General features: G+C 42.2%; 1 protein-coding gene across 1 annotated transcript in view; it reads left to right on the top strand.

The window, feature by feature from the left end:
- Window positions 1–1,533: 1,533 nt before the first annotated feature.
- Window positions 1,534–22,496, top strand: part of LOC112219051 (reelin-like) — a 307,323-nt gene continuing 286,360 nt past the window's right edge. Inside the window, exon 1 of the mRNA XM_042301851.1 lies at window positions 1,534–2,080. Coding sequence (XP_042157785.1) covers window positions 1,834–2,080 — 247 coding nt within the window. The 5' untranslated portion in view covers window positions 1,534–1,833. The remainder of the gene's footprint in view (window positions 2,081–22,496) is intronic.

The raw sequence follows: 22,496 nt of genomic DNA, 5'->3' as shown, positions 1-22,496 counted from the left end.
ACTGTTGCCATGAGAAAAGGGCAACCAGTGAAGAACAAACATTGTAAATACAAACTATATTTATCTGTTTATTTTTCTTTCATACATCAACTACTTGCACATTGTTACAACACATTTGAAATGTCTATATTCTTTTAAAACATTTGTGAGTGTAATGTTTACAAATGTTTCACTTGTTTGTTTCCCTTTTGTTTATTGTCTATTCCATTTTTGCTTTTGGCAAATGTAAGCATTTGTTTCCCATGCCAATAAATCCCCTTGAATTGAAATTGTGTGTGTGTGTGTGCGTGAGAGAGAGAGAGAATAAGCTACGGGCTAGAAAACAGTACTGTCGGCCTCTGGTGTCTCTCTGCTCTGTAGTGGTTAATCTAGAACAGAGAACACAGGGAGGGAGCGAGACGGGGGAAAGAGAGAGACGGGGGAAAGAGAGAGACGGGGGAAAGAGAGAGACGGGGGAAAGAGAGAGACGGGGGAAAGAGAGAGACGGGGGAAAGAGAGAGACGGGGGAAAGAGAGGGACGGGGGAAAGAGAGAGACGGGGGAAAAGAGGGAGACGGGGGGAAAGAGAGAGACGGGGGAAAGAGAGAGACGGGGGGAAAGAGAGAGGGTGGCTGGGCTGACAGTGAAAAGAGAGAAAGTTGGAGAATCACATGGAAAAGGATATTCTAATGGAAATCCCAAATAAATAAATGAGAGGAAGAGGAGGAAAAATAAAATATGTGGAATTGGTGGAACTGAAAAGAGACCGTGTGTTTTTTGAGGTAGAGAAAAAAATTAAGATAGAGAAAGAGAGAGAGAAAGATATATATAGAGAGAGAAAGATATAGAGACAGAGAGGGATATGGAAAGAGGGGGTTAGTATGGAGACAGACAGAAGGGAGGGGGACTAAGTGAGAGGGAGAGCTGAGAGAGACGGAGGGAAGAGCTAATGGAGGGGAGGGAGGGGTGATACTGGGTGAGAGAGGAGGAGACAGGCTGGATAGTGGATGGAGAAAAGACAAAGAAAAGAGTGAATAAGCTGGGATCTCTCTCTCCTCTCAGAGATCTCTATGTCTTGTATGGTGGAGATAAAGAAACCAACCGATGCATAGCGATAAGACAGCTAAGGTCTCTGGAGAGAGATGGAAGGGTGCTGGGTGGAGTGATACAGTGGGATAGAGAGAGAGAGGGCTGAAATAGAGAAAGCAAGGTGTAGAGAAAGGAAGAACAGAGAAAGCTGGAATAGAGAGAGGGAGTGAGGAATAGAGAGACTGATAGAGAGAAAGAGGGTGAAAGAGCTGGAGAGAAAATCACAGAATGATAGACTGACTGACATAAAAAATGGGGGGAGAGAGGAGAGAGAGAGAGAGAGAGAGAGAGCGAGCGAAGGGGGAGGCCAGCTCATAGAGCGTACAGCACGTGTGGAGCTGAAAGGGAGGGAGGGAGGGAGGGAGGGAGGGAGGGAGGGGTGGGTGAAGGGGAGGAGAGAGGGAAACAGAGGGAGGGGGGGAGGAGGTATTTAAACCATGGAGCAGGACAGAACAGACTAGCTCTGAACTCCCACAGAGTAGACGGAAGAGAGGAGAGAAAGAGAAGAGAAGAAGAAGAGGAACATAGAAACAGAGTGCTACAGTCTGCTTTATAGCCAGCACCACACACACACACATATATCCACACACTTCTAGAACGTAACCTCACCCATCCAGCTGGACTTTCTTTCTCCAAGTTGACTCCAGCCCTCAAGCCATCTGGAGCTCTATCTGTGACAACCTGTCCACCACCACGCACCACCACTCTCACTCTGCCTCCTCCAGCTCGCCCTCGTTCCCTCTTTCCCTCGTTCTTCACGGGGGGGATGGCACGGGCCTCTTTCGGGGGTGCCCTCGGCTGTGCCCTGCTGGCCCTGGTGTTGGCGGCCGGTATGGATTTGGGGAGTCCCCCTGTGGCAGGCTTCTACCCCCACTTCAACCCTTTCTTCTTCCTGTGTACCCACCATGGGGAGCTGGAGGGGTCCGGGGTGGCAGAGGGAGGGGGAGAGGTGCTCCTCACCCTACAGATCGCTGGGGACCCCACCCACTACACTCCGGGACAGGAGTATCAAGGTGAGTTAGGCTGCCCACAGTGGTAGGGTACACACCCAGGGTAAAATGATGTGAGTGTGTATGTGTATAGTGTATAGTGGAGTCTGTTTGGAGATTGTATGTGTATAGCCGGTGGAGACTGTTTGATCATCTTGTGTGTGACTTTGTGTGTGTGTGTGACTTTGTGTGTGTGTATGTGACCCGCTGTGTGTGTGTGTATGTGACCCGCTGTGTGTGTGTTACCCCGCAGTGTTTGACTGTGTGTGTCTGAATGTGGAGGATCATTTTTTTTTGCATGGCTGATATAAATCATTGTCTTTATTAAGTTAAGAATAAATAGTTGTGTATCTATCTATGGTAGAACATTTTAGTGTTTTTCAAGCAGATTTCTTGCTGGCAATTCTTGAAAAATGTGGGGAATGTTTCCAACATACAGATGGAAGGAGAGGTCACTTTATGGTTGGCTGAATTTAGGATGGACGGTTGACAGTTGAATGATAGACAGGTCACTTCATGGTTGGCTGAATTTAGGATGGACGGTTGACAGTTGAATGATAGACAGGTCACTTTATGGTTGGCTGAATTTAGGATGGACGGTTGACAGTTGAATGATAGACAGGTCACTTCATGGTTAGCTGAATTTAGGAGGGCAGTTTCCACAAGTGTGGTTGCATATGTTGAATAGGAATTAAGTTTGTCTGCTTTGTTCCCCGGTTTCTGGTTATTTTGTTGAATTTGTTTTGCAATTTTATGAGTCGAATTTGAACAAAAGAATTTCGGACTATCATTCTAAATCACTATTAATCTTAATTGTTATATTGTTATCACTTACTTCCCAGTAAACCGGGAACATTCTCAGAACATTATCTAAGATTCCCATTAAGTTTCATTCATGATTTTATGTGACGTTAGGATGATCACATCCAATGCACATTCAAAGAATGATAATGTTATACAATGTTTGTATAAAACATTCACCTGACGTTGCGAGAACGTTCACAAGAACACATTTTGTCTGTTCTTCAAAGGTTTCCAGAATGTTTCCGGAGGTTGTGAGAATACTGTAGTTTGGAGGGAGAAACACCAAAACACAAAAACTGTCCAGTTGTGCAGATGATTCTACACTGAACAAAAATATAAACGCAACATGTGAAGTGTTGGTCCCGTGATTCATGAGCTGAAATAAAAGATCCCAGGAATTTTCCATACGCACAAAAGCTTATTTTTCAAAGCAATTTGGCAAAGAAAATGTGTTTCCATCCCTGTTAGTGAACATTTCTCCTTTGCCAAGACAATCCATCCACCTGACAGGTGTGGCATATCAAGATGCTGATTAAACAGCATGATCCTTACACAGATGCACCTTGTGCTGGGGACAATAAAATGCCACTCTAAAATTAGCAGCTTTGTCACGCAACACAGTGCCAGAGATGTCTCAAGTTTATATTGAGCGTGCAATTGGAATGTGACTGCAGGAATATCCACCACAGCTGTTGCCAGAGAATTGATTGTTAATTTCTTTACCATAATTCGCTTCCAACTTAGTTTTTTGAGAATTTGTCAGTGCGTCCAACCGGCCTCACAATCGCAGACCACGTGTATGGCATCATTTGGGTGAGCGGTTTGTTGATGTCAACGTTGTGAAGAGAGTGCCCCATGGTGGCGGTGGAGTTATGGTATGGGCAGGCATAAGCTACAGACAACAAACACAACTGCATTTTATCAATGTCAATTTGAATGCACAGTAATGATACCGTGACGAGTTCCTGACGCCCATTGTCGAGCCATTAATTCGCCTTCACCTCATGTTTCAGCATGATAATGAACGGCCCCATGTCGCAAGGATCTGTACACAATTCCTGGATGCTGAAAATGTCTCTGTTCTTCCATGGCCTACATACTCACCAGACATGTCACCCATTGAGCACGTTTGGGATGCTCTGGATCGACGTGTACGACTGCGTGTTCCAGTTCCTGCCGATATCCAGCAACTTCACACAGCCATTGAAGAGGCACATGGCGGTCACACAAGAGACTGACTGGTTTTCTGATCCACGCCCCTACCTTTTTTTAGAGCCTAATGATTCCATTTAAATTGACTTATTTCTTATATGACCTGTAACCCAGTAAAATCAGAGAAATTGTTTTTTTTAAATATTTTTTGTTCAGCATACAAAGGTTATTTTGGGGGTGTAAAAGACAATTCACGTTATGTTGCAAGAACGTTCCTAGAACACATTACTGTCTGTTCTTTAAAGGTTCCCAGAACGTTCCTAGAACACATTACTGTCTGTTCTTTAAAGGTTCCCAGAACGTTCCTAGAACACATTACTGTCTGTTCTTTAAAGGTTCGCAGAACGTTCCTAGAACACATTACTGTCTGTTCTTTAAAGGTTCCCAGAATGTTTCTTTAGTTTTGTGGGAACGTTGTGGGTATATAACAAGAGATAGGTTTCCAGAAACACTAAAACTGTCCAGTTGTGCTGACATTCAGATAGAATTTGTATCAGGGTGCAAAAAAAAACATTCCTTTGATGTTGCAAGAATCTTGACAGAACAGCCTTTCTGAGTTCTTTAAAGGGAAATCTCACAAATGTTCCACTTATTATTCATCATCTTCAGCATCACTTCAACATACAGAATGGTAATATTGCGCGTTTGAATTTTTCTAAATTTTAACCTTCATTTAACTAGGCAAGTCAGAGATGGAGATGATGAATATGAAGTTGAAAGTTGAAGTTGAGAAATTGTCCCTTTAAAAGGTTCCCAGAACATTTAGTTAGGTTTTGGGAACAGTGTGGATACATAACACGAAGCACGTTCCCAAAAACACAAAATATGCTCAACAAAAAATACTGTACCTAATATTACCACAAATGTGTAGCAGATTGGAATACATCCCCATTATGTTCCACTTCAGATTTAATTAGGGAAAGGCGTTCCGTCAACAGGGACAGTTGTAAATCATGCTGCGCCTTGTGTCACGATCGCAGATTTTAGAGAAACAACAAATGTCGGTACATATAAGTGTCTTATATCGGCAGAAAGCTTAAACTCTTGTTAATATAACTGCACTGTCCAATTTACAGTAACTAATACTGCAAACAAATTACATGCTATTGTTTGAGGAGAGCTCCTAACAACAAAACACTTTTTTCACCGCGATAGGTTTCATAAATTCACCTCTGAAGGTGAAATGTTTTTCTTACATTCTGAAATCTTGCTCTGATTTATCATCCAAAGGGTCCTAGAGATAACATGAAGTGTCGTTTTGTAAGAAAAGGTTCATATAGCATGCACGATCGAATTTTGTATTTCCACACGTTCAATTAGCAAAGAAAGGAATCTGTGAAAATCTAACCCTAAACGTTGTTTCAACCAGTCAAATCACGTTTGTATTTATTCCTCAGAGATCCTAGAACGTAACCAGACTTCCCTCTATCATTAGGGGTGTAGTATATCCTATAGGACACCATACCAGAGATCCTAGAACATAACCAGACTTCCCTATATCATTAGGGGTGTAAAATGTCCTATAGGACACCATATCAGAGATCCTAGAAGGTAACCCGACTTCACTATATCATTAGGGGTGTAGTATATCCTATAGGACCTCATATTTGGTCAGAGAGCGACGCCTTCATGGCACGCCGATGACGGGGGTGGTCTACACTTGATCGACTCTAACTTTGTCAAATAAGCACCAATCGAGATCAAACAAAGATAGCTAGATAGCCAATGAGCTGGGCTTTACGGGAAACCCTGTATCTGTCGCAAAATGTAGCTGCTAACTTTTTCCAACAGCATGCCTTTTCCTTTTTAGACAAAAATTATAAGAATTTTCAGAGTTTTCAGAGTTATGAAAACTGTTTGTTCTGCAAATGTTGAACTTATAATATGGCTACAATACTGGAAAAGCTAAATCAAAGTCCACAGATTTGACGATAGTCTTGCAGAAAAATGTAATACGAATGCAGATTTTCCCAAATGTAGCTTGGTGACTTCACACTAAATGTCATGTAGTTCGCTCATTCTTCAAGTTATCCGTCTGAAACTTTACACATACACTGCTGCCATCTTGTGGACGTCAGATTTACAACCAGAGTGATGGCTGGAAGTGGGACCTTTCTGTTGCATTTCAAAGATGGTGGTGTATTGTCTTCTACCAGATGTATTGTGTTATATTCTCCTCCATTCAATTCATATTTCCACAAACGTTAACGTGTTTCATTTCAAATGGTACCAAGAATATGTATATCCTTGCTTCAGGGCCTGAGCTACAGGCAGTTAAATTTGGGTATGTCATTTTAGGCGAAAAATGAAAAAAGTGGGCTATCCCTAATTATAATTTGATTTAAAAAATATATATACTTAAGTAGGCAAGTCAGTTAATCTAGTGACACCCCATCCCGTGAACGGGACCGTTGTCATCGTCTGACACTAATTAGCATAACGCAACGGACATAAATATTACAAGAAAATATTCCTATTCATGAAAATCACAAGTGAAATATATTGAGACACAGCTTAGCCTTTTGTTAATCACCCTGTCATCTCAGATTTTCAAAATATGCTTTACAGCCAAAGCTAGACAAGCATTTGTGTAAGTTTATCGATAGCCTAGCATAGCATTTTGTCCAGCTAGCAGCAGGTAACTTGGTCACGGAAATCAGAAAAGCAATCAAATTAAATCGTTTACCTTTGATGAGCTTCGGATGTTTTCACTCACGAGACTCCCGGTTAGATAGCAAATGTTCCTTTTTTCCAAAAATATTATTTTTGTAGGCGAAATAGCTCCGTTTGTTCTTCACGTTTGGCTGAGAAATCGCCCGGAAATTGTAGTCAAGAAAACGGCGAAAAATATTTAAAATTAGCTCCATAATATCGACAGAAACATGGCAAACGTTGTTTATAATCAATCCTCAAGGTGCTTTTCAAATATCTATTCGATAATATATCCATCGGGACAATTTGTTTTTCAGTAGGACCGATTGGAGTAATGGCTACCTCTGTATTTTACGCGAGAATCTCTCTGGGAGCATTAGGTGACCACTTGCGCAATGTAGCCGCATACGGGTATTCTTCAACATAAATGTGTAAAACTACGTCACAATGCTGTAGACACCTTCGGGAATACGGAGAAAGAGTAATCTGGTTGATAGCCCATTCACTGCTCAATAGGGACACATTGCAACATCAGTTCTGTTATACTCACAGACAATATTTTTACAGTTTTGGAAACTTTAGAGTGTTTTCTATCCTAAGCTGTCAATTATATGCATATTCTAGCATCTTGTCCTGACAAAATATCCTGTTTACTACGGGAACGTTTTTTTTCCCAAAAATGAAAATAGTCACAAAAGGTTAAGAACACATTCTTATTTATAATGAAGGCCTACACCGGCCAAACCCAGATAACTGTGCAGTACCCTACTCCCAATCACAGCTGGTTTTCTGATACAGCCTGGATTTGAACCAGGGTCTGTAGTGACACCTCTAGCACTGACATGCAGTGCCTTAGACCACTCAGGAGCATTGGCGTATGTATTGGTATTACGTATAGGTACACATTTGAATTTCGTAGGACATTTGAACAGCAGTGAATCATACAATCAGGAACGATCACTTTTGTTTTTCAGATCATGGAAAATAAGACATGAGGAACCATGGCATGCGTTTTAAAGTAGAAATTATATTGGTTAACGCACCCAATATGAATCATTAAAACGCATGGCTCCTCCTGTCATATTTTCCTCCTGGTTCCTTCTGAAAAGTTTCACTTTTTACACCGTATTTTTTTTCTTCTTCCAGTTAGTGTCCATTCTGTATTTATAAATCTGGATGAAGACATCCTCTCTTCTGAGCCAAAATGTCACTGTTTTCTTTATTATTATTGTCTTATTAAAATAAACATTGTAAAATCATCTGTTGAATTGAACCTGTAATCTGCAGGAAAAAGATGATTAAATGTCAGGAATTGTAAAAAATAATAATAATTAAAAACTGAGTTTAAATGTATTTGGCTAAGGTGTATGTATGTAAACGTCTGACTTTAACTGTAACTCTCAGTTTAAAATGAAGTTGAAATAAAATAAAATAAAATAATAAATATGTACGTGCTCAGAACATTCACAGTATATAAGAAAACAATCAAAACACAAATTCATGGTTCAATGGAATAAGCATTTATTGATTTAAATGTCCAATGCATTTTCTTTTATTTTTTTAATCTCAATATCAAATAATTTATGGGTAATAATGAAGTAACTTACTGGGATTGTGATTTAAATTTAATTAAAATTAAAATGGTCGACAATAAAAACGCAATAGCAAATAGTGAAATAAAAAATACAGTGTTAAAAGATGAACATGAAGAGGATGGGAACTCCGAAATTATTCTGCGTCCTGATTGGCCATATTAGATTCAAAACCCCCCACTAAACTGCAGCTCTACTTTGGTGGCATAAAGTGTTAATCCTAGTAAAAATTCCCTGTCTTAGGTCAGTTAGGATCACCACTTTATTTTAAGAATGTGAAATGTCAGAATAATAGTACAGAGAATGATTTATTTATTTTATTTCAGCTTTTATTTCTTTCATCACATTCCCACTGGGTCAGAAGTTTACATACACTGAATTAGTATTTGATAGCATTTCCTTTAAATTGTTAAACTTGGGTCAAACATTTCAGGTAGCCTCCCACAAGCTTCCCACAATAAGTTGGGTGAATTTTGGCCCATTCCTCCTTACAGAGCGGGTGTGACTGAGTCAGGTTTGTAGGCCTCCTTGCTCGCACACGCCTTTTCAGTTCTGTCCAGACATTTTCTATAGGCTTGATGTCAGGGCTTTGTGATGGCCACTCCAATACCTTGACTTTGTTGTCCTTAAGCCATATTGCCACAACGTTGGAAGTATGCTTGGGGTCATTGTCCATCTGGAAGACCCATTTGCGACCAAGCTTTAAAATCCAGTCTGCAATGCTAAATCCAGTCTGCAATGCTAAATCTAGTCTGCAATGCTAAATCCAGTCTGCAATGCTAAATCCAGTCCAGTCTGGAATGCTAAATCCAGTCAGCAATGCGCAATCCAGTCCAGTCTGGAATGCTAAATCCAGTCTGCAATGCGCAATCCAGTCCAGTCTGGAATGCTAAATCCATAACATTCTCTACATGCAGATTTGTCGCAGATTGGAATACATCCCCGTTACGTTTCTCTTCAGATTTAATGACAATAAGCATTTGACGACTGTGTTGGCGTTGACATATAGGCACACATTTTAATTTCATAGGACATCTGAACAGCAGTGAATCATACAAACATCATTTTTTAATACTTTATATGTTGCCAATGTGCCCTTTTTGAACCTGTAATGTTTGGTTCCCACTAAAAGAGAGGACGTCAATATTTCGTCCAGATGTATCCAGTCAGCGATTAAAAAAAAGAAAGATAGTGTGAATATTAAAAAATGAAAATGCACCCTCTATAATTCCTACTTTTATATGCCCCCCCCCCCCATCTTATTTTGCATGATCTGAAAACCTAAAGTGATCCTAGACCAGCACTCATAGTCTTGGATACCTTGTAAATATGGGCCCAGAACAACACGACACATAAAGAGGATGGGGGGAGTGATGGTGGGTAACCCAGTTACCAGTATATCCCTGGGTTAGTTATGGGTTAGTTATAGGTTATGGGTTAGTTATGGGTTGGTTATGGGTTATGGGTTAGTTATGGGTTAGTTATGGGTTAGTTATGGGTTGGTTATGGGTTAGTTATGGGTTAGTTATGGGTTAGTTATAGGTTATGGGTTAGTTATGGGTTGGTTATGGGTTATGGGTTAGTTATGGGTTAGTTATGTGTTAGTTATGGGTTGGTTATGGGTTGGCTATGGGTTAGTTATGGGTTGGTTATGGGTTAGTTATGGGTTATGGGTTAGTTATGGGTTATGAGTTAGTTATGGGTTATGGGTTAGTTATGGGTTAGTTATGGATTATGGGTTAGTTATGTTTAAGAAGGATAAAAAAGGAACCACGGAATTCCTCATTGACCATACTTCCATAGTTACAACAACAACAAAAGTGTGAAAGAGATTCTCTGTTGGTGCTAAAGGAGGATAAACAACCTGGTTTAGGAACCAAACATTACAGGTTCAAACTGCACATTGTCAGCATATAAAGTGTATTAAAAAAATATGTTTGTGTGATTAAAGTCTATAAAAAATCAAATGCCTTCAAATGCAAAATTATAATTCAATCTGGAGAGAAACTCAATGGGGATGTATTCCAATCTAGTTAAGGACACATTTGCTCGCTGAGAATGTTGTGGCAATATTAAGTCAAACTTAAATATACTTAAGAACTTGTCCCGATTGGTGTTTTTAAATCACTGATGAAGGATTTTGAGGCTGATTCCCTGACCTGTCAATGTTTTTAATTTGCTGTTTTATACTCTTGTGAATTCAATGGTTTTTACTAGATTACTTGTAGTTTTTCATGTTGTCTGTCTGTATTTTTTTTGTAATGAGTTGTTGCTGCCTATCTTGGCCAGGGCACTCTTGAAAAATAGATTTTAATTTCAATGAGCCCTTCCTGGTTAAATAAAGGTTAAATAAATATAATCAAATAAAGTTTCCTAAACGTTATAGAAATGTTCTGTGGACATCCAAGACAACATTGTGGGAATGGACTGTGGACCTCCAAGACAACATTGTGGGAATGTTCTGTGGACCTCCAAGACAACATTGTGGGAATGTTCTGTGGACCTCCAAGACAACATTGTGGGAATGTTCTGTGGACCTCCAAGACAACATTGTGGGAATGTTCTGTGGACCTCCAAGACAACATTGTGGGAATGTTCCGTGGACCTCCAAGACAACATTGTGGGAATGTTCTGTGACCTCCAAGACAACATTGTGGGAATGTTCCTCCAAGACAACATTGTGGGAATGTTCCGTGGACCTCCAAGACAACATTGTGGGAATGTTCCGTGGACCTCCAAGACAACATTGTGGGAATGTTCCGTGGACCTCCAAGACAACATTGTGGGAATGTTCCGTGGACCTCCAAGACAACATTGTGGGAATGTTCATTGTGGGAATGTTCCGTGGACCTCCAAGACAACATTGTGGGAATGTTCCGTGGACCTCCAAGACAACATTGTGGGAATGTTCCGTGGACCTCCAAGACAACATTGTGGGAATGTTCCGTGGACCTCCAAGACAACATTGTGGGAATGTTCTGTGGACCTCCAAGACAACATTGTGGGAATGTTCTGTGGACCTCCAAGACAACATTGTGGGAATGTTCTGTGGACCTCCAAGACAACATTGTGGGAATGTTCTGTGGACCTCCAAGACAACATTGTGGGAATGTTCTGTGGACCTCCAAGACAGCATTGTGGGAATGTTCTGTGGACCTCCAAGACAACATTGTGGGAATGTTCTGTGCAACGTGTGTGAATATCACAACCACATTCTTTTCAACATCCCATACAATTCCTGTAACTCAGTTAAATCTCCTGGGAACCTTTAAAGAATTTAAACCAGGTGTTCCGTCAAACATTCTTACAACATTATAGGAATGTCCTGTGCAACCTAACTTAAACATTGTATGAAATGTCATCACAACTGGATAGTTTGAGTGTTTTGGGATCCTTTCTCTTGTCATATCCCCTTAATGTTCAACAGCCTAAAGAAACATTCTGGGAACCTTTAAAGAACTGACTAAATGAGTTTTGGGAACATTTAAAGAAGTGACTAAATTAGTTCTGGGAACATTTAAAGAACTGACTAAATGAGTTTTGGGAACATTTAAAGAACTGACTAAATTAGTTCTGGGAACATTTAAAGAACTGACTAAATTAGTTCTGGGAACATTTAAAGAACTGACTAAATTAGTTCTGGGAACATTTAAAGAAGTGACTAAATTAGTTCTGGGAACATTTAAAGAACTGACTAAATGAGTTTTGGGAACATTTAAAGAACTGACTAAATGAGTTTTGGGAACATTTAAAGAACTGACTAAATGAGTTCTGGGAACATTTAAAGAACTGACTAAATTAATTCTGGGAAAGTTCTTGTAAGATCAGGTTAATGTTATTTTTCACCCTAAAAAGAAACATCGTAGAATCATCCGCACAACTGGACAGTTTTTTGTGTGTTTTGGAAACATATCGTTTTATGATGTCCCCACAATGTTCCCACCAGACATTTCCCAGAACCTCATGAAACATTCTGAGAAACTTTAAAGAACAAAATGTGTTCTAGGAATGTTCTTGCAACAACAGGCAAATGTTTTATACAAACATTCTAGAATCATTTGGACAGATTTGCCGCGACCAACATTTTTTTCTTTGTACTTTCACTGAACCAATTTTGGTTTGCTGGGATGAGATACGACTGTTTGGGACTGTTGTGTGTGCTGTGTTTGGATTCATGTAGAATTGCTGGCTGTGACACTGCAGAGCTGTTCCGTGTTGTGTTTGTGTGGGGCGGCGGGTGGATGGATTTAAACGGGTGTTTATGTAAGTATTGATGCAGAGTGAAGTGGGACATTTGTTATGAGAATGAGCTGATGCCGGAGATAGCTGCTAGCTGGTGTTTTCTGTGTTGTGTGATCCCACTGACCCGCTCCTCAGTGTGTAGGTGGCTTTATATCCTCAGGACAAACTGACTAATGGAGAGATCACAAAAACTGAATGAGAGAACAAGAAGTGAGGGAGGGAAAGGGAGAGAGAGAGAGAGAGAGAGAGAGAGAGAGAGAGAGAGAGAGAGATGACAGGGGGAAAGGGAGGCAGAGAGAGAAGGGGGAGAGAGAGTGAGGGAAAGGGATGTAGAGAAAGGGAGAGAGCAAGTACAGAGACGGGGAGAGGAGAGAGCGAGAGACGGGGAGGGAGATATAAAAAGAGGGAGGGAAAGAGAGGAAAGGAGAGGGAGAGAGGGAGGAGGGTATGGAGGGAGGGAGGGAGCTATTTAAATCAACTGAGGCTGTGTGTGTGAGAGATCGGAGTTGAGAAGTAGGAGTAGGGGAGATTTAAATGACAGTGTGAGCTGGATTGAGCTGATCAGATACGGGGATATGGGGACGAGGGTTGCATGCTTTGGCATATTTTGACAGCTCATTGTGGGTAGTACTTAGATTTGGAGGAAAGGGGTAAGCCAAGAAGATGGAAGCATAATGGGGAATGAGATAGTCACAGGTTGAGGCTTGGTAGTCCTTGTGCACTTGTGAAGTGTGCACGCTTGCCTGATGAAGAGCAGAGGACAAAGATCTTTACTTCTCCCCCCTCCCCCCTTGAGGAGACTCCTATGTTAGGTACAGCTACAGCTCATCCCTTGGCAGTAGTACCAGTGGATTACTTTAGCAAAGCCCACTGACACCCCAATCAGATCAAATAGTATATGAATAAATGCTATAGATGAAAGGAAAGTAGTCTAGAAACCAGCCAAAAACATTTAGACAGCAACAAATGCAACTTTCTTGAAAAACATTCCAATAGTGAAGTTGTAATTTTGGCAGTAGAAAAACAGTATATTTCACCTTTCAGCTTCTCTATCAAATGTGAAAATGTAAAGCAGACAACCTAAGAAAATGAAAAAACAATGACAAAATGGTTTGATGAAGAATGTAAAAACCTAAGAAAGAAACTGAGAAACTTATCTAACCAAAAACATAAAGACCCAGAAAAGCTGAGCCTTCACTATGGTGAATCACTAAAACAACACAGAAATACACTACGGAAAAGCTGAGCCTTCACTATGGTGAATCACTAAAACAACACAGAAATACACTACGGAAAAGCTGAGCCTTCACTATGGTGAATCACTAAAACAACACAGAAATACACTACGGAAAAGCTGAGCCTTCACTATGGTGAATCACTAAAACAACACAGAAATACACTACGGAAAAGCTGAGCCTTCACTATGGTGAATCACTAAAACAATACAGAAATACACTACGGAAAAGCTGAGCCTTCACTATGGTGAATCACTAAAACAATATAGAAATACACTACGGAAAAGCTGAGCCTTCACTATGGTGAATCACTAAAACAACACAGAAATACACTACGGAAAAGCTGAGCCTTCACTATGGTGAATCACTAAAACAACACAGAAATACACTACGGAAAAGCTGAGCCTTCACTATGGTGAATCACTAAAACAACACAGAAATACACTACGGAAAAAGAAGGAAAAGCACATCAGAAATCAGCTCAATGTAATTGAAGAATCCATGGAATCTAACCACTTCTGGGAAAATTGGAAAACACTAAACCAAGAAAAACATGAAGAGCTGCATATCCAATATAGGTAAACCTCTTCTCCACTCTTTTTGTCTCTATAACAAAGACCAAACAACAAAAACATGTACAGGAGGAACTACAAATCTTACAATCAACTATTAAAGACAACCAGAACCCACTGAATTCTCCAATTACATTGAATGAACTACAGGACAAAATACAAACCCTCCTGTGGTGTTGATGGTATCCTCAATGAAATGATAAAATATATAGACAACAAATTCCCATTGGCTATACTACAACTCTTTAACATCATCCTTAGCTCTGATCACCACAATCCACAAAAGTGGAGATAAATTTGACCCCATGACTATATTTTTAAAACCTTTATTTAACTAGGCAAGTTAGGTAAGAACAAATTCTTATTTACAATGACAGCCTAGTAACAGTGGTTTAACTGCTTTGTTCAGGGGCAGAATGACAGATATTTACCTTATCAGCTCAGGGACTCGATGTAGTAACATTTCGATTACTGGCCCATCGCTCTAACCACTAGGCTACCTGCCACCCCCCTTGAATGTACTACAGGACAAAATACAAACCTTCCAACCCCAAAAGGCCTCTGGTGTTGATGGTATACTAAATAAAAGCTCTGGCATCTTCCCCAATATTTGGAACCAAGTACTGATCACCCCAATCCACCTAAGTGGAGACTAATTTCACCCCAATAACTTCCCGGGGATTTGCGTCAACAGCAACCTTGAGAACATTCTCCACATTGTCATTAATGACTTGTACATTTCCTCACTGAAAACAAGGTACCGATTAAATGTCAAATTGTCTTTTTCCCAAATTATCGTACGACAGACCACGTATTCACCCTGCACAGCCTAATTAACAAACAAACAAACCAAAACAAAGGCATGAGGGTCTGCTATATAAATTGATGCAAAGTGGTGTTGGGGGAAAAACAGACAACATTTTAAAAATCCCTGTACACAAACAACAAGTGTACAGTTAAAATTGGCAACAACAAAACACACACGTTTCTTTCCACAGGGCCGTGGGGTGAGACAGGGATGCAGCTTAAGCCCCACCCTCCTCAACATATATATCAACGAATTGGCTAGGGCACTATAACAGTCTGCAGCACACAGCCTCACCCCTACTAGAATCTGAAGTCAAATGTCTACTGTTTGCTGAGGATCTGGTGCTTCTGTCCCCAACCTACAGCAGCACCTAGATCTTATGCACAAATTCAGTCAGACCTGGGCCCTGACAGACCTGGGCCCTGACAGACCTGGGCCCTGACAGACCTGGGCCCTGACAGTAAATCTCTGTAAGATAAAAAAAATAATGGTGTTCCAAAAAAGGTCAAACTCCCAGGACTACAAATACAAATTCCACGTAGACACCATTACCTTAGAGCAAGAATTATACTACCTCGACTTAAATGTCAGTATCATAGGTAACTTCCACAAAGCTGTGAACAATCTGAGAGACAAAGCAAGAAAGGCATTCTATACCATTAAAATGAACATACAATTCAACATCCATATTAGGATCTGGCAAAAAATACTTGAATCAGTTATAGAACCCATTGCCTTATGGTTGTGAGGTCTGGGGTCCAACCAACCAACCAACCAACCAAGAAATAACCAAATGGAACAAACATCAAATTGAGACTCTGCATGCATTGGGACTCCCGAGTGGCTCAGTGATCCAAGGAACTGCATCTCTGTAATAGAGGTGACACTACAGACCCTGGTTCGATTCCAGGCTGTATTATAACCAGCTGTGATGGGGAGTCCCATAGTGCAGTGCACAATTGGCTCAGTGTTGTTAGGGTTTGGCTGGGGTATGCTGTCATTGTAAATAAGAATTTTTGTTTTTAATGGTGTTTATTGATAGGTTTTATGCTCCACGGCCTGTATGGATGAAATTAAATATAAATATAAACTAATTGTTTTTCTGACCTGACCTTTATAGCTATCTCTCCTCTCACCTCCCGGTAAGATAAGGCCGTTTTTATAGACTAAGTGGAGGGATCGAGATACTGCTGGAGGAAGAAGACACACACACACACACAGGCACGCACGCAGGAACGCACTCAGGGGGAGAGACGGAGGGAGGAGAGACGGAGGGGGAGAGAGACAGTGAGGGGGAGAGACGGAGGGGGAGAGAGACGGAGGGGGGAGAGACAGAGAGAGAGAGACGGAGGGGGAGAGACGGAGGGGGAGAGGGAGGGGGAGAGAGACGGAGGGGGAGAGACGGAGGGAGGGAGAGACGGAGGGAGGAGAGAGACGGAGGGGGGGGATGGGAGGAGAGAGGGGACGGGGGGAGAGAGATGGAGGGGGAGAGACAGAGGGGGAGACGGAGGGGGGGGAGATGGAGGGGGAGAGAGACAGGGGGATATGGGGGGGACGGAGGGGGAGAGAGACGGAGGGGGAGACATGGAGGGGGAGAGAGACGGAGGGGGAGACGGAGGGGGAGAGAGACGGAGGGGGAGACAGAGGGGGAGAGAGACGGAGGGGGAGAGACAGAGGGGGGAGAGACGGAGTGGGGAGGGGAGAGACGGAGGGGGGAGAGACGGATGGGGAGACGGAGGGGGAGAGAGATGGGGGAGAGAGAGGGACGGGGGAGAGAGAGATGGAGGGGGAGAGGGGGAGAGAGACGAAGGGGAGAGAAGGGGGAGAGGGGGAGAGAGACGGGAGGGGGCGGCGGGGGAGAGCGTAGACAATCTATGGCTATTTGAGTTCATGGCCATGCCAACAAAACATATTGAATTTATATTTAGGGGGTTGTGTGTTGGGGGGTTAAGGAAAAGGATGGTGTATGGAATGGAATGGCACTGTGGTGTCCTTGGCAAGTGAATGGAGATTTGCTGGAAAAAAAGGGAGGTAGAGAGAGAGAGAAGAGAGAGAGAGAGAGGGAGAGAGAGAGAGAAAAATAGAGGGGGAAAGGAATTTAGAGAAAGAGAAGGGGTCGAGAGAGAGAAAGAGAGAGAGAGAGAGAGAGAGAGGGGGAGAAATGCCAGGGGGAGAGGAGAGAGAGAGCATTAGGGGGAGACAGAGGAAAGGAAAGAGAGGAGAGAAGGGTTGACTGTTTGCCATTGTGTCTGTGGCAGTAATTAATGCATTTCTGAATCTGGGATTTGTGATGTTTGTATTTCAGATCAAAGCTTAGATCTATGTAATTGAGTGCTCCAGTATTTACAAGTGCTACTGTATTATTGTGGGGCTTTATTTTGTATCCGTTTCTACTGCATGTGTACTGCATGTGTACTGCATGTGTACTGCATGTGTACTGCATGTGTTCTGCATGTGTACTGCATGTGTACTGCATGTGTACTGCATGGGGTGGCAGGGTAGCCTAGTGGTTAGAGCGTTGGACCAGTAACCGAAAGGTTGCAAGTTCTAATCCCCAAGCTGACAAGGTACAAATCTGTCACTTTGCCCCTGAACAGGCAGTTAACCCACTGTTCCTAGGCCGTCATTGAAAATAAGAATTTGTTCTTAACTGACTTGCCTAGTTAAATAAAGGTAAAATAAATAAAATGTGTTCTTCATGTGTACTGCGTGTCTACTGAAGGTGTACTGCATGTCTACTGAAGGTCTACTGCAGGTGTACTGAAGGTGTACTGCAGGTGTACTGCAGGTGTACTGCAGGTGTACTGAAGGTGTACTGCAGGTGTACTGCAGGTGTACTGAAGGTCTACTGCAGGTCTACTGAAGGTCTACTGCAGGTGTACTGAAGGTGTACTGAAGGTGTACTGAAGGTGTACTGCATGTCTACTGAAGGTGTACTGCAGGTGTACTGAAGGTGTACTGCAGGTGTACTGCAGGTGTACTGAAGGTGTACTGCAGGTGTACTGAAGGTCTACTGCAGGTCTACTGAAGGTCTACTGCAGGTGTACTGAAGGTGTACTGAAGGTGTACTGAAGGTGTACTGCATGTCTACTGAAGGTCTACTCATGTCTACTGAAGGTCTACTCATGTCTACTGAAGGTGTACTGCATGTCTACTGAAGGTGTACTGAAGGTGTACTGCATGTCTACTGCGTGTGTACTGCGTGTGTACTGCGTGTGTACTGCGTGTGTACTGCGTGTGTACTGCGTGTGTACTGAAGGTGTATGAAGGTGTACTGCATGTGTACTGAAGGTGTACTGCATGTGTACTGAAGGTGTACTGCATGTACTGAAGGTGTACTGCATATGTACTGAAGGTGTACTGCATGTGTACTGAAGGTGTACTGCATGTGTACTGAAGGTGTACTGCATGTCTACTGAAGGTCTACTGAAGGTGTACTGCATAGTCTACTGAAGGTACTGCATGTGTACTGAAGGTGTACTGCATGTCTACTGAAGGTGTACTGCATGTCTACTGAAGGTGTACTGCATGTGTACTGCATGTGTACTGCGTGTCTACTGCATGTGTACTGCGTGTGTACTGCATGTCTACTGAAGGTGTACTGCGTGTGTACTGCGTGTGTACTGCGTGTGTACTGAAGGTGTACTGCATGTGTACTTAATGTGTATTTGTATGTATTCTGTGGAAGAATGTGATTGTAGTGTTTGCGCAGTTTCAGTGTGTGTTATGTGCTTCTGAATAGAGTAGAAATGTATTTGTGAAACAATTTCTGTGTGCCGGCATGGGGGTTGTTGGGTCATTGTAAAGCACGGCCACTCACTCCCCTGCTGTGGCAAAGGTGTGTGTGTGTGTGTGTGTGTGTGTGTGTGTGTGTGTGTGTGTGTGTGTGTGTGTGTGTGTGTGACCAGATTTCATTGTTCCTCTCCACTATAGAAATCTAAACAACACTCAGCCACTCAATTGGAAGAAACACATGACAGAACACTGTTTAGGGAGAGGAGAGGAGAGGAAGGGAGGGGAGAAAGTAAGAGAGAGAGGCACGGGAGAACGAAGGGAGAACGCTATAGAGGGAGAGAGAGATGAGGGAGAGAGCAAGTGATGGAGAGGGGAGGGGAGAAAAGCTATAGAGGGAGAGCTGTTTAGCAAACCAGTCAACAGCATCACGGGCCAAAATGACCATTGCTAATCTGCCGATAGTAACAACGTCGTGCTCCTCCATAATGGGTCCTTTCATATGTTAATCGCTGGAGAGACACAGAGAAACAATCAGCACTTCAAGCAGATTTAGACCATGTCTCTTAAATGGTGACCTAGGGATAAATTCACCCTGCAAATAGCTTATACCATCAATGTTCTGCAGTGATAGCATATCTGATTAGAAAATACTGAAATACACTGCTATTTGCAGTCTGCTATTTGCACAGTAGTGCGTTATCTACTTACCGTTGCGGAGGTGTCATGTTGACTGATGCCTGTTAAACAACATGCGACACATGTCTTCGTGAGGGTTCCCAGTAGATACAAGATACCAGCAAGATAACAGAACCTCAGAGAGGCTTGTCAGAAATGTGAGGTGCAGTTTCCCGGACACATATGATGCCGTGGACTAAGAAGCCCTTTCAATAGAGATTCGCTACCCAATTATCTCGTCTTTCGAAGGCGACCACAACAACAACAACAACAACATAAACAACAACAACAACATCAACAACAACAGCAACAACAACATCAACATCAACAGCAACAACAACACCAACAACAACAACATCAACAACAACAGCAGCAACAACAACAACATCAACAACAACAGCAGCAACAACAACAACATCAACAGCAACAACAACAACATCAACAACAACAACAGCAGCAACAACAACAACATCAACAACAACAACAACAACAACAACAACATCAACAACAACAACATCAACAACAACAACATCAACAACAGCAGCAACAACATCAACAACAACAACATCAACAACAACATCAACAACAGCAACAACAACAATAACATCAACAACAGCAGCAACAACAACAACAAAAACACAATGTGGTTACCAGAGAGGGAGACTTCTTTAAAACTAGAGACAGACTGCATGCCTTGTCTTTTTTTCCTGATTCTTACACGTCAACATCCAGCCTATCACCAGTCTCTTTACTGAGAAACAAGGCTCTCTAACGCAGAGAGACACTGAGAGGTCAGGGGTCATCTGAGACACTTGACAGACCCTCAGAGGTCAAGTGTCGGAGGAGACACAGATGTCACGCGACGTGATGAGAGACGGATGTAATTTTGGAGGAAATAAGACCCTTTACTCCTAGTGCTCTTTCCAACTGAGCTGTTTTCACATCTTTGATCAACAAGTTTGGAGCCTACTGACACTAATATCGCTGCTTTATAAACTAGTTAGGGCTAAGGGGGGCAATGTCCTGAATTTACGCCTGACTGACGTCCCTGTTACTCAGGCCCAGAAGCCAGTATAGGCATATAATTGATAGTATTGGATAGAAAACACTCTGGAGTTTCTAAAACTGTTAAAATAATGTATGTGGCTATAACAGAACTGATATGGCTGGCAAAAATCAGAAGAAAATCCGACCAGAATTTTAATTTTGTTCCAGCTCCCAGGCATAGAGAAAACGCTGTGTCTAAACCTAAGGTGTCAGTCAGTGAACCGTCACACGAGGACATGCAGGACACTGTCCTAGTTTTCAGCCTGCAGACAGTGGCCAGATTAGGGTAACAGGGAGAGGGGTGGAAAGGGTGATGGAGGGCAGAAGGAGAGAGGAGGACTTTAATGGTTTAATAGAGTCTCCTTAATCTCCTGTGACTCTCAATTCAATTCAAGGGGCTTTATTGGCATGGGAAACATATGTTTACATTGCCAAAGCAAGTGGGGTAGAAATATACAAAAGTGAAATAAACAATAAAAAATTAACAGTAAACATTACACATACAGATGTTTCAAAACAATAAAGACATTTACAAATGTCATATTATATATATATTTTTACAGTGTTTTAACAATGTACAAATGGTTAAAGTACACAATATAAAATAAATAAGCACTCTCACTCTCTCTCACTCTCTCTCTCAATCTCTCTCTCTCCCTCTCTTTCTATCTCTCTCTCTCTCTCTCTCAATCTCTCTATCTCTCTCTCTCTCTCCCTCTCTTTCTCTTTGAGCTGTGAGGGGAAAGCAAAGTGCTAATAGCATCATCATCGTTTCAGACTCTCTGCCTCCTGCTGCTTAGTCTCAGTAGGTCACCGTAGAAGTGTGTTAAGTGTATCACTGTTGTGTGTGTGCGTGCATGCATGTGTATCCCTGAGGACATAAAGGTTAGTCTGGGCGTTCTCCATTATGTCAATATGTAGCATTATACCAAAGGAGACATTGAACGATGAATCTTGTATTCATTGACTGATGAGCATTATGTTCATCCAGAGATCTTCCTCTTTCTGAAGACCCAGAGGGGTGAGATAGCTTCCTCTTTCTGAAGACCAGAGGGGTGAGAGATCTTCCTCTTTCTGAAGACCAGAGGGGTGAGAGATCTTCCTCTGTCTGAAGAGCAGATGGGTGAGAAATGTGAATGATGAGAATGAAAATGCATAGGGTAGATTTGTCTTTTGTCACACACACACACACACACACACACACACACACACACACACACACACACACCCTTGAACACGGCATTTAACTCTTTGGTGGGTGATCCATCATGGCTGACAGACAGACAGGTCAGATCTGATGCTCCACAGACTGAGCTCTAATGTGATGTCCTGATCACCAGACTATAAAAAGAATCCTTTGTGTTCAGCTCAGACCATGGTGTGTGACAGCCCAACGTTAATGTGTTCCTTTGACTTTCTGCACAAAAGCATTTGACGCCTACAAGGCACTAAGTGACCTTGTCATTGTCCGCTTCGTGTCTAAGAAACACCCTTCAGCAGGGTATCGTTGTCCTCTTCGTGTCTAAGAGACACCCTTTAGCCGGGTATCGCTGTCCTCTTCGTGTCTAAGAAACACCCTTTAGCCGGGTATCGTTGTCCTCTTCGTGTCTAAGAAACACCCTTCAGCCAGGTATCGCTGTTCTCTTCGTGTCTAAGAAACACCCTTCAGCCAGGTATCGCTGTCCTCTTCGTGTCTAAGAAACACCCTTCAGCCAGGTATCGTTGTCCGCTTCGTGTCTAAGAAACACCCTTCAGCTGGGTATCGTTCAGAGTTGAGCGTGTGCCGATTGAGGTGGATTAAGCCAGAGCAGTCAGAATAACACCTTTTAATCAGCTGGCTTCCACTGTAGGTTGTTTTTGTTTTGT

The sequence above is a fragment of the Oncorhynchus tshawytscha genome, linkage group LG19, assembly GCF_018296145.1.
Source record: "Oncorhynchus tshawytscha isolate Ot180627B linkage group LG19, Otsh_v2.0, whole genome shotgun sequence".
In the NCBI taxonomy this organism is placed as follows: Eukaryota; Metazoa; Chordata; class Actinopteri; order Salmoniformes; family Salmonidae; genus Oncorhynchus; species Oncorhynchus tshawytscha.
This window is presented reverse-complemented; position numbering and strand designations above follow the sequence as displayed.